Source organism: Plutella xylostella, chromosome 6 (assembly GCF_932276165.1).
Source record: "Plutella xylostella chromosome 6, ilPluXylo3.1, whole genome shotgun sequence".
NCBI lineage: Eukaryota > Metazoa > Arthropoda > Insecta > Lepidoptera > Plutellidae > Plutella > Plutella xylostella.
In genome coordinates this window covers 9,772,517-9,790,689 of record NC_063986.1, presented here as the reverse complement: position 1 = coordinate 9,790,689, position 18,173 = coordinate 9,772,517, and the positions used below count along the sequence as shown (strand labels likewise).

The 18,173-nt window shown below is 37.8% G+C and overlaps 2 protein-coding genes across 6 annotated transcripts in view; both read right to left on the bottom strand.

Annotated features, from left to right (window-relative positions):
* LOC105394316 (leukocyte receptor cluster member 8 homolog) overlaps positions 1-15,958 on the bottom strand; it is a 33,100-nt gene extending 17,142 nt beyond the window's left edge. The window contains exons 1-5 of one of the 4 annotated variants that reach the window (XM_048633652.1): positions 15,801-15,958; positions 15,208-15,531; positions 14,530-14,741; positions 14,153-14,302; positions 5,248-5,345 (exon numbers count right to left, since the gene is read on the bottom strand). In XM_048633652.1, the coding sequence (XP_048489609.1) occupies positions 5,253-5,345; positions 14,153-14,302; positions 14,530-14,741; positions 15,208-15,531; positions 15,801-15,810 (789 nt within the window). In that variant the 5' untranslated portion in view covers positions 15,811-15,958 and the 3' untranslated portion in view covers positions 5,248-5,252. The remainder of the gene's footprint in view (positions 1-5,247; positions 5,346-14,152; positions 14,303-14,529; positions 14,742-15,207; positions 15,532-15,800) is intronic. The other 3 variants (XM_048633651.1, XM_048633648.1, XM_048633649.1) reach the window with 3 other exon arrangements.
* On the bottom strand, positions 7,298-11,275 carry LOC119692958. Of its 2 annotated transcripts, none has more exons than XM_048633647.1 (2): positions 9,991-11,275; positions 7,298-9,183 (listed from the first exon to the last, which is right to left on the bottom strand). In XM_048633647.1, the coding sequence occupies exon 2, from the start codon at positions 9,174-9,176 to the stop codon at positions 8,268-8,270; it is 909 nt and encodes a 302-aa protein (XP_048489604.1). In that variant the 5' UTR covers positions 9,177-9,183; positions 9,991-11,275; the 3' UTR covers positions 7,298-8,267. The 2 variants fall into 2 exon arrangements, with proteins under 2 accessions (XP_048489604.1, XP_048489603.1); XM_048633646.1 differs by having other exon boundaries at positions 7,298-10,133; positions 10,259-11,274.
* Positions 15,959-18,173: the final 2,215 nt, after the last annotated feature.

The following is an 18,173-nucleotide window of genomic DNA, read 5'->3' as shown; positions in this document are numbered from 1 at the left end:
TAAGTATGTCTTCATCTATACTTTGCATTGTTGCTAACCAATCCTCAGTTTCTATATTGCAAACATCAAAAACTGTTTGAGGTTCATCGTCTGATGGGATTGCGTTCCTACTTAACGCATCTACGTGAGTCATTCTTGAGCCGGGGCGATACTCTATTTCACAGTTATATTCTTGTAATTGTAACCACCATCTACTAATTCTAGGAATCATATCCTTTTTTGATAAAGTAGTACGTAGCGCATTACAATCTGTGACTATCGTGAACGGGACTCCTAATAAGTATACCCGGAATCGATTCAATGATGCAATCACAGCCAAGGTTTCTAATTCAAACGAATGATATTTCTGCTCCTCTGGAGTCGTTTGACGGCTATAGTATGAGATTGCTCGTAATCTTCCTTCATGATCTTCCTGTAAAAGGATGCCCGCAATCCCCATCTTACTCGCGTCCGTATGTAAATAAGTTTTTGCTTTAGGGTCATAAAGCGCTAATATAGGTCGCTTTGTCAATTCTATTTTTAGAGTATCAAAAGCATTTTGCTGATCCGGGCCCCATTCGAACTTGGTATCTTTTTTTAAAAGTCTTGTTAGGGGGTTCGCAATTATTGCAAAACCCTTAACAAACCTACGGAAAAAACTCGCAAGTCCTAAAAATTGGCGAATTTCATGTTGATTCTCGGGCGTTTTGAACTTTTCTACTGCCTCGGTTTTCCGACTTCCTGGTTTTACTCCTTCTTTAGAGACTTCAAATCCTAAATAATCAATATTTTTGAAAAAGAACTTACATTTTGAAAGTTTGAGGGTAAGCCCTGATTTTTCTAACAGTTTTAATACGGTCTCCAATTTAATCATGCCCTCGCTTACGCTATTTGCCGGTATTATAATATCGTCCATAAAAGCATAGGCCACACCGTTCGGGACGTCTTTCAACATCGTATTGATAGTTTTTTGAAAGACTGAAGGCGCATTTGCTAAACCAAACGGCATTCTTGTAAATTGGTACTGTCCGTCAGGTGTGACAAATGCAGTTTTGTCCTGAGAGTCCGGCGCGACCGGTATCTGATAGTAACCGGATGCTAAGTCCAGGGTTATGAAATATTCATGGCCTCCTAAACAATCTATTTGGTCTTCGACCAACGGTAAAGGGTAATGTTCTTTTATGGTTTTTGCATTTAGAGCACGGTAATCAATACAAAGCCGTTGGTCACCCGTTTTTTTCTGTACCAATAAAATAGGGCTGGCGTAAGCCGACGTTGATTCCGTCACTATGCCGCAGTCAAGCATTTCTTTTATCATATCCTTAACTTTTTGCCTCGCCGAATGGGCCATACGATAAGGCCTATAGACGACCGGTATAGAATCCTTGAGAGTTATTGTCATTTGGGATAGATTAGTCAACCCAAGATCAGTCAAACCAAATGAAAAACACTGTCTGTACTTGCGCAATAAAACCTCTAACTTATCTCTATCTGTTGAAGACAGTTCAGTATCTGTTTTAATCTGTTCGCAAAAAGGATCTTCAATCGATTCGATTTTGTTAATTGTTAATTCTTTGTCATTTACAGTACAGGCTCGAGTCAATAAAGTATCTTTCTCTAGACTAATAGTTTCGTTGCCTAAGTTTACGATCAAAACGCACCCTTTTCCATCATTTAAACTGTAAATCCCTGGCAATACGTAATATTTTAAGTTTCTAATACACCTTAATGACTCATTTATGAGAATGTCTGAAGTCATTTTAGTCTCACATTGAACCGGCACAGCAGCTATTGAAGGTATTGTAGTATTTTCGGAAACAATTAACTTAATTTTATTGACAGTATTTTCGTAATCTGCTGCATTGTCAATTTGTTTGTGCAAACGAAGATGTTTATCGGTTTTTATTATGACCACTCCAGATTGTTCGGTGAATGTATGCCCTAAAAGCACTGGGTATTTAAGCAAGCTATCTTCCACAATCAGAACCTCAACATCAGCAGAAACTCCTTGCACTACTAGTTTTAATAATGATTTTCCCACTGGTTTTATGAGAGAGCTACCGAACCCCTTTAATATTGGCAAATCTATGTTGTTGTACTGCAATCCTAATTCATTAAAGTCACTTAGTCGGTTCTACCTTTTTTGGCATAAGATTTATTTGCCTAATCTCGTATTGCATAGTAACGTTTGGTCAAAGTCTCGTTACGCCGAAAATCGTGTGGCATAAATCTCGTTTAGTAAAAAGTTATTTCGCATAACATTGTTTAGCCTAATAATGGTATGGCCAAATCTTGAATAGCCTAATAATGCTATGGCATAGGTTATTAGGTTTATACAAAGTAATAATATTCGTTTGGCTTTAACTTTGACGGAGCGTCTCCCTACATAGCGCAAACTGGTGCCTTGTATTGTTTCCGCTGTTTGGAAAACGCTCCGCTCCGCTTCGCTGCGCTCCGCTTTGGTTTTGATGAACATGTGCACCTAACACGCTCCTCCACGCTTTGCTCGTCGTCGCACCTATTTTTAGGTTTCGATCTCATGGGGTTTGTAATAATTATATTGGTCGTTAACTTTCGATTTTTTGATCATACAATATCGTGATTTTCGGGATGTAGGAGAAAAATACCACAATTTGTACATTTACTACATACTTAATATATTATTTATTAAGATAAAATTAGGAGAAACAAGATTATACATAGGTATAGACGAACATAAATTTGAGCAAACGAAACTTAGGTGTTTAAAGATTGTGCCTAAAGAGTTTTAGACGAAACGAGCCTTATGCCACATAAGTCTTGGCAAAGTGATGGTTCGGCCAAAAAAGTTTAGACCATACGAGTTATGCGAAATGAGTTTTGGTCAATAAAGATTATGCCAGATGAGCGGAACCCTGATGGCCCACTTATTTTCAATGGGATTAAGTGCCGGTGAGTTCTCTGGCCATCCAAAGGCATGATATCTTGTTGTCCTTGAAATATTTAAGCATAACCGTGGACACGTGGAATGGAGCCGAATTTTGTTGAAAACTTATTGACCGTTATCATCAACTTTTCTTAGTTTGGTTCTGTTTTTCTTATATAGGTACCGAATGACTTGTGCCCATCGAAAGGATGATGGACTCGCTAAAATACAGTGACTTGCTAGAACGCAGATTAGAAGTTGAACTAAGAAAATTTGATGATAACGGTCAATACGTTTTTCAACTAAATTCGGCTCCATTCCACGTGTCCACGATTATGCTTAAATATTTCAAGGACAACAAGATATCATGCCTTTGGATGGCCAGAGAACTCACCGGCACTTAATCCTATCCTATTGAAAATAAGTGGGCCATCATGAAAGTTAGACTTCGTAAAACGGATTGCACAAGAAAAACTAAAATGATTGAGGCTGTAATTCATACAAGTTTTTTAGACCAGTAAATATCAGAAAACTGTTAAAACCTTGTCGATTCTATGCCAAAACGTGTTGAAGAAGTTATAAAAACCAGGGAGGATACATTTTCTATTAAAACAACTTAAATTGTATTAATATATCTCTGTTTTTTTATTTTAGAACTAATAAATGTATTTTTTTCAAATTTTCACTCGTGTTCACATTAATTTGCACAATACTGTATCTTAATCGCTTGATTTATAGCCTAAAAAATGTCCGATTCCGGTATTACTTCAATACCGGTATTAACTTTCAGTACCGGTATTGAAAAAAGTGTGGATTTTGTCCGGGATCCCGGTATTACGCAATACCGGTATTGCGGTATTGCATGCCCTAGTATGGATGTATGGATGTATGGATGTATGGATGTATGCATGTATGGATGTATGGGTGGATGAACGGATCGGCAGGAAGGTATTTCAATAGAATTTATTGGTACATGGCAGAATTCAAACCCTCGGCCACACGAATGGGAGTGGAGATGGCGTAACGGATAGATTTTACTTGGCACATACTAATGATTTAATTAATTCATAAAGCAATTTAACAAGTGACTTCGTTTTGGGGTAAGCTATTTATTATTTGGTATAAACTTAATTTGTAATGTTTACTTTTACTTTTTTTGGTTACAAAGGATTATTAAAATGATACTGATAAAAGAATATATTGGTTACATCTATTTAGCAATGATATACTTTATTTGGTTTGAAATAAATTTTAATGGTGTCAATATAGTTTTACAGTATGCAGTAAAAAATAATTTGGTTCATTTCAAAAATATTTTGGAAAGCATAATTTGGTGATGATTTATCCGTTTTGGCGGAGATTTCGAATTTATTGGTGGCAGTATCATATAATTTCTGGTGGAGGTTTAAATACAAGCCTGCTGAAAATAGAACAATAGGTAGGTACGTTTACTTATTTTTTATTTTAATTAAAGTAAGAACCGGGGAGTAGCTTCGGTCAGCTGCATAAGTTGTTATACACTTCTGTACCTTGTCAAACTGACGAACCGTCAATGCTTCAATGAATTGATAGGCGGTTCGTTAGATTGACAAGGTTCAAAAGTGTATAGCTAGCTTATGCAGCTGACTGTACCTTTGACAGCAGGCAGTGGGACAAACTGGGTTCAAAAAATAAATATTATGTTAAGTAATTCTCAATTATGAATTAAAAAATAAAATATTAGAATGAATGAGGCAGTGTCTGTGTAGGGTATATTTTTCAAGATTTGGAAAGGGATAATTCATAAATATAAAAATAGTAAAGTACCTCAAAACACACGGTAGTTGCCGATTTTGTCCGCGGTCGTTATAGGTTTTTTTTATAAAATTATGTCCACAGACATGTCGAGAACATTCTCGTCATGAAACTGAATATAAAGTGAGTATTTATATTCGGATATGTCCGTACTTATTTATAAACAAAAGCCTTCTGTAACTTATTGTAATTTTTGCATACAAAGTCTTGCGGCGCGGCGTAACAAATGGAAGTTTATGATTGTTATCCGTATCCGTTCCAGCATGTTACAGTATCTTCAACTTATTGAAGTTGAAGTATGAACTTACGGATATTGATCCAAAATTTTCAGTTGACATACATAGCACATAACAAGGATAAATACATTAAGTACTTATACCTTTTCTACTTCCATGATCAATTGATAATAACTTTACTTAGTTCTGTAATGCCCGCTTGCGTGGAACACAGTAAATTTATGATTGTACTAAAGGATTGAAATTTAAACTTCTAAATGCACCTACGATTTAACCTGTCTGATCAGGGTTTCACAAAAGAGTAGGTTGTGGTATGTACTAATTTTTAGGTACCTGATTCAACCGATAATCTTGCAGAGGACTTCGTAGCTCTTGTACGACACTTCTCTGCCGCCGAATGAGATGTAGCAGCAGCGGTGACTGGGGTGCACCTGGAAATATAAACAATTACTGGAATCATACACTGTTCTATAGATCAGCGCTAGCACAGCAGTTCTCAAGTATTATTTGCTACGGAACCCTCTTTTATGATGATAAACCTAAATTTATGATGTAAATAAGTTAGCATTTCTTCTAAGCATGTCTTGTTGGGTTTTATAAGTAAAACCAGTGGATTAAAAGGATTGTAAAGATATATTGAAGAATAGTTTTCACACGACACAGGAAGGTATTGGTGGAAGTACAAAGTGACTTTTCTATTGACATAATTATCTACAATAGACAATAGAAAAACTAAACTGTTGGTTGCGTTTACAAACTCTTTTCAACACTTTCCCTTAAACCAACCAATAGTTATAATGCCTGAACTCATATCCCTAAGTATTACACACTAAATAATAAGCCTCAGGAGTACATGAGTTACACTAAGTTGTGTTACATAAAATGTTCACCAACATAACAATAAACATAAACAGTTAAAACTTAAACATCCAACAATAAACAGTTAACGAATCTATTATGTTTCATAATAGGCAGAGGCTTTGTCAATAGATCCGCTGGCATTTCATCAGTTGGACAATACTTCAACTGCACCGCATTTTCTGACACAACTTGTCTAATAAAATGATGCCTAACATCAATATGTTTAGTTCTCGAATGGTACATTTGGTTGACACTTAACTTTTGAGCCGATTGGTTATCGTTATACATAGTTACACAAACGTTGATACCTAACAATTCATGTAAGAAAGAGCGAATAAACAACGCTTCCTTACAGGCATCAGACAGTGCCATGTATTTGGCTTCAGTACTGCTGAGAGCCACCGTTTTCTGCTTTCGACTTTCCCATGAGACTAAGTTATTACCAATTTTGAATACATACCCTGTGTATGACTTCCTATCCACTGCACTAGCTGCCCAATCAGCGTCCACGTAGGCAGTGAGACTTAGTCCATTCTTCTCGAACGTCAAACAATGATTAATTGTACCTTTCAAATAGCGTAGGGCACGCTTTGCAGCTTTCCAGTGAACTTCAGCATAGCTTTGATTGAACTGGCTCAATGAACTCACGGCATATGCAATGTCCGGCCTGGTAGGTACATACTGCAACATACATAAGGCAACCAATTAAATTTCTATAGTTAAAGTTACCTAATTTCTCAGCTTTATGAAGTTTCAGTCCAGCTTCCATGGGAGTACTAGCTGGCTTGCAATCCGACATCTGGAATTTATTCAGAACCGTCTGAATATAGTTCGACTGGTCCAGAGTAATCCTGCCATCCTTGTTTGTAATCTTCATACCTAGTATGTGGTGCGCTGCACCCAAGTCTCTCATGGCGAACTCCTTCATAAGCTTGTCTTTCAGCTTCTTCTTTTCTTCAGCAGAACATGACGTAAACAGTAATATGTCATCAACGTAAATACTGATTATCATCGGCTTTCCCTGATGCGATTTGAAATAAACACATGGTTCTGTACTTACTCTCTTAAAACCGAAGTTTTGAGTCAAAGCAGTATCTAACTTATCATACCATGACTTCGCAGCTTGCTTGAGTCCATAAATGGCCTTATTAAGTTTGTATACCTTTCCATTTCCTCCTTTTATTTCAAATCCTTCAGGTTGCTCCATATAAACCTGCTCCTTTAAATCTCCATTCAGGAAAGCAGTAATTACATCCATATGGTCAATCTCCATATTATATTCTGCAGCGATAGCTAGCAACATTCGTATCGTTGAATATCTTACGACCGGAGCAAACGTTTCTTCACAATCGACGCCATAGGTTTGCGTATAGCCCTTCGCAACTAGTCTGGCTTTGTATCGAAGAATTTCTCCATCAAGCCCCCTTTTCCTTTTGAACACCCATTTACATTTCACTGCTTTGTGATTAGCCGGCCTATCAACTCTGCCGTCCTAAGGATAAACGCAGTAAGTCGGGTTTAGGCGGTTCCGAGAAAAACGCGGTCAAAGTTTTGTGGCGATATTCTTCCATTTTTTTTTTGTTTTTGATCACATCTTGACGGTTTATACCTTAAACGAAAGAGGACCTTTGCCCCTATCTGGCACTCAATTTTAGACCAAAACTCTGCAATATAAAGGCACAATAAACTCATTTATGTAGTTATTCTAAGTATATCCTAAAATATACTCAGAGAGGATACTTAGCAGAAATAAAGTAAGTACTTATTTTACTTCGTTTATGCTAAGTTACCATACAAAGTTATAAGGGAATTTTTTGTGGTTATCCTGATTTTACGACGAGTTTTGCTTCTCCTCTAAAACGTTTGTAGAATTATGAGATAAAGGGTAGCTAATGTGATTCTCTGATGTTTAAGCTCTATCAATGTAAAGCTTCACTCAAATCCATTGAGTAGTTTTTGTTTGGAGCAGTAACAAACATACTCACGAACTTGCGTATTATATATTTTCTTGCTTTTTCCCATTGATATTGTTTCGGTTTTACAGGTTTTCCCGCGAGAATTCCGGGAAAAATGTAGTTTAATTGTTAATCTGACGTGTAAGCTCCATTGCAGTTTAGTTGCATTTACATAATATGTTCAGTACTTTTTGAATGATAGGGGATCAAAAACAAACACCTCACAAATTTTTGCATAAAAAAATATTAATTCATGTTAACTATGTCAGTTTGTTATTATTATAGTGGCAATAAAACAAATACTATGAATAATCAATTTATTTAAAAAAAACACTTGAGTAAAGTACCTAATATTTATCAAATAATATTTATTGTCTCTTAGTTATGGAAATAAACTCGCAGATGTGATATAGTTTTCTTTATGTTACTCACAATAACAACAACTCTTAACTAAAACTTAACATGTTATTCAGTCTTTTTTAATACTTATTAATTTTTAAAAAATCACAGACAAGTACTTCTTCAGTACATTTTCTATCAAAACAAATAAAAATGAAACTTAAAAAAAATATTCTTTATAGTAACCGTAACCGTAGTAAAAAAAATATTCTTTTCCTTTCTCTCTGTAAGCGATTCTTCTATTATTTTCCTTTTACGTATGGTGCCTTTCTTAGTCAAAGTTTGCTTCGACGCTTCATTTAATCTGTCATCACTTTGAATTATTGAAGGGGAATGCCTTTCTTCATTGGCTGTTTCTTGAATGATTTCGTTTTCAGTAAGAATTTGCACTGGATCACTTCTAACTGTCTCTGTTTCAACTCTTTCCTGGGTGTTGTTAGAGTATTGGTTTATTTGATATTCAGAATCTACAGCCTTAGCACCTTTATCACATTTTCTTTGGTTCTTTAACTTTGGTTTGTATACATTAGGTTTCGTTCTTTTAATAGCATTATTTTCTTCAATCGAAGTATCTAAATCAGTAGTGTCGTCTTCAGTAATACAATAGTTTTTGTCTTTTACACTGTCATCGGAATCAAAATCATTGAAAGTGATTTCCTCATTATCAGATAAATTATCTATTGCATATGAATTTGATGGTTTGTTGTTTGAATTTCTCGGTGAAATACGCTTTTCAGGTATCATTTCAGGCGCTTCAATTCTTGAATCAGACGACGACGAAGAGCAGCTGCCTTTTTCAATTACGATAACAGACGTTTCATAAATGGGCTCTTCGTTGACGTTCTTTTTTAGACAAACTTTCAAAAAACTATCATTTATAAAATCATCTTCGCCTAAATCAGAATTTTCCACATATGACCTAGATTTATTATCAGGTGATACCGGCATTACCTCAGAACATATTAAATTAGGTATAGGCTCTAGATGCTGAGAATCTGCCTCCACCTGCCGCACTCTGGACATTATTAGATCGCGACGAGAACTCATCGTTCCGCTGCAACAAAATAAATTCCTTACAGTCTGTCTAAACTTGCTTACAGTCTGTTCGTAATATTATATCACAAACTAGCCGCTACCATCGCTTCGCCTTAAAATGTTTTCACGCGAAAGACTACCATACCCATACCATACCCTTCCTCGGCATTTATTATTATTTACTCAACTTTTGAAAAACCTTACATGATCTTCCATAAAAAATGCTAAATCGATTTCGTTCCCTTCCCTCTTCTTGCCCCTTCCCATTCATTGCCTTCTACTTATACGATCATCCATTCCCTCCCCTCTCTCCCTTAGCTACTCTTCATATCCTCACATCTTCCTCCGTTCATTCGTAGCACAAAACATACGAATAATAATATATATTATGTGGGAACACACACGACCATCATCTGGCCCCAAGCTAGGCAGAGCCTGTGTATTATGATGGGTATCGCACAGGCACAGCTGATATATCACAGATACATTCATACTAGGTACATACTTACATAATATATTATACTATTTAACACATTACATTTTATACTTTTATTATATACATTTACAACACCAGCATTCGATCATCAAATACAAATCTTTTCTTAAAAATGTAGGTAAAAGCAGATGACCATCACATCTCAACGTAAGAATTTGTTGCTAAATAAACTATATTGTCAAAGAAAATTAGGTATTTATAACGCTGACATACAGCGGAGCAGAACACTATTCCTTCGTTGGATAAATGGTAACATTAGTAAGTACCTACTCAAGTGGTAACTACTGATTGCTACAAAATAATAGACTGTCAAAGCTGAACTGCACTTACCTCGGTCTTCATTTAGTTTTTAAGCCTCGTAAAACATCAAAATCAAGCTAAAGCTGATAGGTAGGTATATCCCTCGAATTGCTTCCGGTTGCGCGAAGTGTCAGGTGCAGTGCACACACACGTGGCGCCGTAGTGAATTGGGACTAGAACAATTTAATATCGTTATTATTAGGTAAGTACCTAAAATCCGTTAAACACATTGAGGTATGTAGGATATCTAGCAAAGATTCATAGCTTACCAAATAAAAAAATACCAAAAATTACTAACCTTATTTTTTCGCGCCAACGGTGGGACAATCCGACGTGTAGTCTACACTCAAACTCAGCACAGGGCACAGACTGAACTTCGACCACGCCAATGCCCGTTCCCCGCCTCTCCGCACACTCCACCGCCATCCCGCTTACTCCTACCCCCCAACCCCTCTGCACCTCAACGCGTTCGCTGCCTACGCGCACGTTGAAAACGACATAGTGGTAGTTAGTGTAATGTTAATAGGAATAGTTTTTTCTCCTTTCAAGTACTATTAAAATGTACTACGAAACTATTATTAGGACAATTTAGATCAGTGTTTTATCATGTTCACGGTAAAGCAACTTTACTGCATTGAATTAATGACGTAGCATTAGGTCAAAGCTAAATAGACATGCAGTAGAAATGACTTATACTTGATATAATACGTTATACCATCAAATTGTACATAGGTGATTCGTAAGTATGAGTGCAGTGTAGCTACCTTACTTCCTCCATGATACGTAAACCGAAACATTTAGGTATAACCACTGTCTTAACATTAACACAGTATAGCTACTTTGCTTTCAGTACAATACGTACTTTACTTAGTAAGAATTGATTACCTAACTTACTACAATTACAGTATGGCATCGTACTGTCTTTGAGGTAAGTTATCCAGAACATAATACCTAATGATCATTACTAAGTATATATGCAGGGTAGCGACTTACTGTATTTATATTATTTAACCAATAATATAAAATTTTGGCTTGTACGTAGTTAAATAACAGTATGGCATCATACTGTATTTAATACTATATAACTCTAATAAGTATAATTATTGGAAACTGCTAAGGCTAAATGTAGCATATCTTCTTACTGGCATTTAGCTAGGCTAAATTCAATTTTTTATCCTGTATATTACTCGTCATATTAGTCGTATAGATGTCATACTGCATTTAAGACATGGACACTGAATAAATACTTCTGCAGTAAGTGGATAGGCTTCAATCATGCTTAGTAACGAAAAAAAATATCCCAAGTTACTGTAAATATAAAATTGCTAAAATTGCTTTAAAAAAAGATAGAAACGAATGGGTAAGATCAAAATGTAGATCTCGTTACCGTGATCACGCCTATATATATAACTCAATTTCGGAAAAAACCCGACTTACTGCGTTTATCCGTAGGACGGCAGAACTAGAGTCCAACAGTTATTCTTCTTAAAAGAATCATACTCATCTGACATAGCAGCTCTCCATTGCTCAGCCTCGCTTCCACTCATTGCCTCTCGAACGGTGGTCGGCTCGTCAGTGGCAGAACTCTGCATGTCGCAGTTGAAGGCGGCAAACTCAGCACTCTCTTCATAGTCCGTGTCTTCTTCCAGTGAAGAACTGCCTGGAACGTACGTAGAATCCAACGGATCATCTATTTCACCAGATGTTTCAGCAGCCTCAGAGTCATCTTTTGAATTATTATCAATCACTGAATCGGAATTTATGTCATCAGATTGATTTAATCCCTCAACAGATGGCTCTGTAGATTGCTCATTACACTCAGACAAACTACTATTAGAGTCATTCATGTAAGGTGGCGGGCTTTGCATGAATACCATATTCATGTCAACTTTATCATCATGTGACAATTCCTTAATTTTGAATTTATCCTCTAGGAATACCACATCCCTCGCTATTGTGAATTTACGAGGATCAGTTGGGTCTATCAGTCTGTACCCCTTTGTTTCCGTACAGTACCCAACAAATCTCCATAGCTTGCTCTTTGAATCTAGTTTCTTTCGATTCTTTACTAAAGCATACGCTATACATCCAAAAACTCTAAGATTTTTGAGGTCTACCTTCTTATTTGTCCAAGCTTCCTCAGGAGTAGCACCCATAACAGCTCTGGTTGGGCTTCGATTCTTCAGGTAAACAGCGGTGTTCACTGCTTCAGCCCAAAACTCCATGTCCAAGCCAGCTTGCTGCATCATGCAGCGGGCTGCCTCCATCACAGTTCGGTTTGCTCGTTCAACCACTCCGTTCTGAGCAGGCGAATGCGGCACTGTCGTCTGGTGCCGTATTCCAGCCTCTTTGAGAAACTTCTGAAACTGAGAATTGACAAATTCACCACCTCCATCACTTCTTAGAATTTTTATTTTTCGCTCGGTTTGGTTCTCTACCAACGCCTTGAATTGTCGAAAACTTTCAAATGTTTCATTTTTAGTTTTTAAAAAATAAACATAAGTTTTCCTTGTAAAATCATCTATAAACAGCAGGAAGTATCTTGCTCCACTGAACGACGGCTTCTGCATAGGCCCACACAGATCCGTGTGCACTAAGCCAAGTACCTCATCAGCCCTACTAGATGACTTTGATGGGAAAGGAAGTCTAGATTGCTTTCCCTCAATGCAAGCCACACATGACTTATAATCAGCACTATCATACTTAATTCCAGTAGCCATACCTCTATTCAGGAGACCCATGCTCCTAGAGTTTAGGTGACCTAGCCGCTGATGCCACACCTCTTGAGATACCTTGAAACTCGATGAAGCCAAGGACGCAGACTGCTGCACTTCCTCCTTCACATTGCCATTCCCTTGAGATGCCTTGCGGCTAGATGAAGTCGAGGAAACACACTTCTTAGATTCCTCCTTCATCGCACCATCCTGTGAACATACTAATGTATTACCTAACCCCAAGCTAGATAACGGTGGCTCTCTAGCTACTTTCGATGCTATCTTACACTGCTCTCTGACACCTACAATGTCGAGCCGGTAAACACCATTGATCTGAGTAGCGCTACCTAGAAACTCACCGTCAGCATTAGTTATTTTACAGTGCTCTTTAGTAAATACAACTTTATGGCCCTTTCTTGTCATTGCACTCACCGACAATAAATTTGTGGTTAGTTGTGGTACAAAATAGACGTCACTTATCGTCCTTAGGCAACCACCCTTAAGTTGCACCTTGACCTGACCCATTCCCGCGGTATTGATACAGTCTCCGTTTGCGATCTTCACAGTACCCTGTTTATCCGATACAAAATCATACATAACTGACCGATCATTGCACATGTGATTCGTCGCGCCTGAATCAATATACCACTGTTTTTCACTCACAACACTAACACTTAGCGCCGTTAACAGAGCTGAATGGTCTGTGCTTCCTTCCTTGTCCTCGCCTTGCCCCGACTTGCCTCCAGACGTCACCAGTGGACAGTTCCGCATCAGGTGACCAGCCTCCTGGCACGTGAAGCACTTCTTCACCAGTGCCGAAGCTGATGTAGTATCCTGATTGTCCTCCCGTCTGTGGTCTTCCTGCAGTAACTTTGCCTCCACAGTCTCGCTGGCTAGTTTTATATTGCCATGCAACTGCTCTCTAAAGGCTAAATTCGAAATCGACATTGTTTAGTTTTTTAACAATTTCGTTTTCACAATAACAACTGCGCCGGCCGGCCTCGGCTCCCGGACAAATTTTCAATCTGTGATTCTTCGTGTGATATTTCAAAAATCTTACTACCAAATGGTCCTGGGCCCATAACCTGTTGGGTTTTATAAGTAAAACCAGTGGATTAAAAGGATTGTAAAGATATATTGAAGAATAGTTTTCACACGACACAGGAAGGTATTGGTGGAAGTACAAAGTGACTTTTCTATTGACATAATTATCTACAATAGACAATAGAAAAACTAAACTGTTGGTTGCGTTTACAAACTCTTTTCAACATGTCTGTGACAAACACTACTATTGTGGTACTGGTGAAAGTATTAGCCAGATTAACGTTATTTTCTTGACTGCCTAGGGTGCACCGGTCATATAATAGTAACAGTAACAGTGTATAAATTTATACGTCCCTCAGAGATGCACCTTTTTCATGCACCCCATAATATGTTATTCCTATCAAACACCGAGGGTAAGAAAGAGACAGCTCTACCTTTCCAGGAGTGAGCGACAGCATATGCCGCACCCTGCCGATGTAGAGTGGTTCGGCCGACACGGTGTTGCCGGCCGGGATGGCGCCTACAGGGACGTTGCCGTTACTAGCAGGTAACCAGCGTGTGGAGCCGGGTGGAGCGCAGAGGACCTGGAAGCATGGGAAGAAGGGAGTATAGAGTAGTGTTATTTGAAGATAGGTATGGATTGTGGGGATCCAGGTGGAGCAGAGAGAATCTGAAATCATGGAAGAATGGAACAGGGAGAAGTTTTGAAGAGAGTAATGGTGGTCAACTTGATTTGGATATTTTTGTTTAAATTACTGTATGATATGTAGATCTGCCAACAACTCAAGTCAAGCTATCAATTGCTACCAACCTCAAAATTGTGCACCCGAAGCTCCCTCATATTATGCGGTATGAACGCAGCCTTGTGCTTGATGGCCAGTTTCCCGGGCACCAGGTCTCCCGCGTGGTGGGCCCGGATGACCCACAGGGGGCTGGAGTCCCACCCCTCGTGACCCGCCACCACCGCGCGGGGCTTGTAGTTCTGAGCCGTGTGCGAGTCTGTTGGGATCCAGTCTATGAAGTCTGCAGAGGATTGGCAAGTTTTAGCGTTGGGGTTGTGTGCTATTATATTTTGAGAGGGGGTGTGGATCTCTGGAGTGGAGCTGTACAGTGTACATTATGTACCTTTGTTTGCAGTTCAGTGAGTCGTAGTACAGTTGAACGTTTTCTATAGGTGTATAGATTACTGAATCCCTTTATATTCGATAAACAACTATTAAGCTTCAGTTTTTCGGCTTCATTCGAAGACTTTTATTAATGTCAATGTTTTTGTATAATTTGATTCATCATTATTAGGTGCAGCGCCCTCTGGCGGGCATGCATTGTAAACAAAACAGATTGAATTTTCCTTATATCAAAACATTAACCCAGCACCAGCACACTGAAATACATACATTCTACATCTACATTCAACTTACTTTTCATTACTCATGAGTGTATCTACATTACATACAATATTAGTATAATAGTTGACTCAAGCATTACTCACCATCATTACCGATAACAATAGGGTCCTGCTGCGGCGGCGGCGGCTGATAATGCTGGTCTGGGTACTGATGAGGATACGATGACTGCTGCGGCGGCTGGTAGATGTAGTTATTGGTGACGTAAGTTGTATCCGTGGCTGGCACTGGTGGTATTTGCACTGGGGGGATGTGCACTGGAGGTATGTGCACTGAGGGGTACATAGGCATCATGACGGGGGTAGGTACGTATGCGTACCCCCCTGGAGGCTGGTAGCCGCCTGGTGGGGGGTAACTGCCAGGTGGAGGCTGGTACCCGTGGTAAGGAGGTGGCGGGCCGTTCGGTGGAACTGGAATTGTTTAGAGAAACAATGTTATGAAAAATGTGTATGAGTGCTTGAACGTAAACTTTTTTAATTATTGTATATGATATGGGTAGTTATAACGACATTTGGTTTCGGTGGTTTCAAATAGTAAATGAACCTCCTATAAAACGGAACTGAAGGGTTATTTCAAAATCAGCGTTTGGTAGGCAGGTGCTTAACTTCATATCGTATAGATATTGTTCAAAAACGAAGCGTAAAATAATTCGTGTCAAAAAGAAACAAGACCGACTTACTGTGAGACATAATTCCAAAAACTGCTGTGGTTTTTATAACAAAAGAAAACAAATACTACACTTGATATCCACAATTCACTCAGCTCAGGATGTAGCTCGCAATACTGTTGTTTATCTACATATTTATTTGTGTTATCTGACTCATACCTTTCTACCGACGACTCATAGGAGATTAGATATACTTGTAATCCGTACACCTTACAGGGAAATGCGCAAATGTAAAAGTGGACTAAATCATTATTCTATGAACCAAGTAAATAGTTACATACACACATGTTCTAGAATAAATAATAATACTGGCCATTATTGGCCATTATGCTTCGGTAACTAACCTTAGTAGGTAATCCTATGATTGAAACGTATGCTGTGTCTTAATCGCAATGTTTTGATTAGCGTTCGGCCATTTAGAAACAATAATTCAATGTTTTTTTTTCATAGCTTAGCTTGTTCTAGACATATATGTATAATTAAGATATCTATCTACTCATAGGTGGGTACTAGCTGGTAAAAGGTCGAAAGGTACTGAAAGGTCGTAATTAACTCACCATTCGTAGAATCCTGTGCATTGATTCTATTCAAAAGTATATCTATGGAGTTTTGCATGTCACGAATCATAGTTTCAATTTGTTTAGGCATGGTTTTGTAATGAAAATATTGTAGAAGACAGACTTAATTGTTTTATATGTGACTATGAAAGCTACCCACCTACACCTTATCGAGGCATAATAGTGTGTCTACCCATACCAACATTAACGCCTTCACTTTTTGAAAGGAGCACTATCGATAGTTGGAGTCATTGCTAATAGGGATATATGCGTGTGATTCAAACAAAGGTCAAATATTATTATTTTTAATAAACTTGGTTATTTCAAAATTATTCCTATAATCAATATTTTTGATTATAATTTATTTTTGACCGACTAAATAATTGTTGAAGAGTACAAAAAAACTTTGGTACTTAAATTCAAATCTTTGAAAACATGACGCATTTTCACAGAGCAGATGTGATGTAAAACGTGTGATATACCTTGTATTATCTATTTATTTGGGTTAACGACTAATAAACATAAACTAAAATAATACCTATAAATATTATGATGTTATAAAACTACCTAACTACCTACCTTAACGTGTTGATATGTCAATCTCAGAATAATCTATGCCCATAGAACTGAGCGTCGGCGCGACTGGCCAAACTCATGACTCTGAGCCCAGAAACGAGGCTATGACGTCACACAAAGTTTTGTGTGTTTTAAGTTGTGGTTTTAAGTGGTCGAGTCGGTTATAAATTTTGAACTTTCTTAAAAATACTTTAAATTACTTTTTTGGCGTTGAATATAAAGAAAGAAAGAAAAGACAATCTGACTGTCGGGTTGATCACAACTTTACTATAAAGTACTGAAAACGGAAGTGGATATTAAATAATTGTTACAGACCGTATTTAATCGATGTATTATATTTATCAAAGGACAAATCCGTTAAAAAACCATTGCCAAAAAGTATTGAATTTTTTAAATGTAAGTAAATAACTGATAATGATAAAGTCTTTGCAAAATTGCAGTCTGTCTGTCAGGACTTTATAGTTGGACTGTTCCCGGCAACTCTCTCAGCACCAGCTTACTTGTGTTGGGGTCCACCAACCCGCACTAGGCCAGCGTGGTGGACTAGGCCCCAAACCCTTCCTTCATTGGAAGGAGACCCGTGCCCCAGCAGTGGGGACGTGATGGGTAGTGATTATATTTTTTATCCGACATCAAAAAAAGGAGGAATTTTGCAATTCGTATGTCCGTATGTTGTTCTTTGTTATGAAGGTTGCTATTCGTCTACTCAGACTTCAGCATAGTTAGACAAACTATCATCATGAACGTATGAAATACTTATAAGTAGTTTGAGTGAGCATAAGATGGCATAAGTAAGTTTATTTATTTCTTATTATTTATTTCAAACCTATGTACATATTATAAAATATATAAACACTCACACCTTGTTTGTACTAATGTAATCCCTATGAACATGTACCTACATATTATATCACATACTTTACTCGTTTATGAATACCTACTGTTCCTGGCGGCCTTGCGGGAGCTCACCTTCCGAGCAGTGAAAAGTGTATAGATAGATAGATAGAATATTGTTTATTTGTACCTACACACACATGAAATTACTTAAATAGTAACAACACATATTGTTGTTAACAACACATATTGTACAAAAATTGCGGTTTTATCGCTTAAAGCGATTTTTTCAAAACAACCTTACGGTGGAACTATAATCAAAGAGAGGTCAATTAGTGTACTATAGACTTGCAGGGTCGCCAACTCGCGGTACAAGTAGGTCTACTTGTACCTTGTCCTTGTCTCATAAGTACCTAGA

What these genes read in the sequence shown, in the direction of transcription:
- LOC119692958 (XM_048633647.1), bottom strand. Translation starts at nt 9,176, where the DNA reads ATGAGTTCTCGTCGCGATCTAATAATGTCCAGAGTGCGGCAGGTGGAG.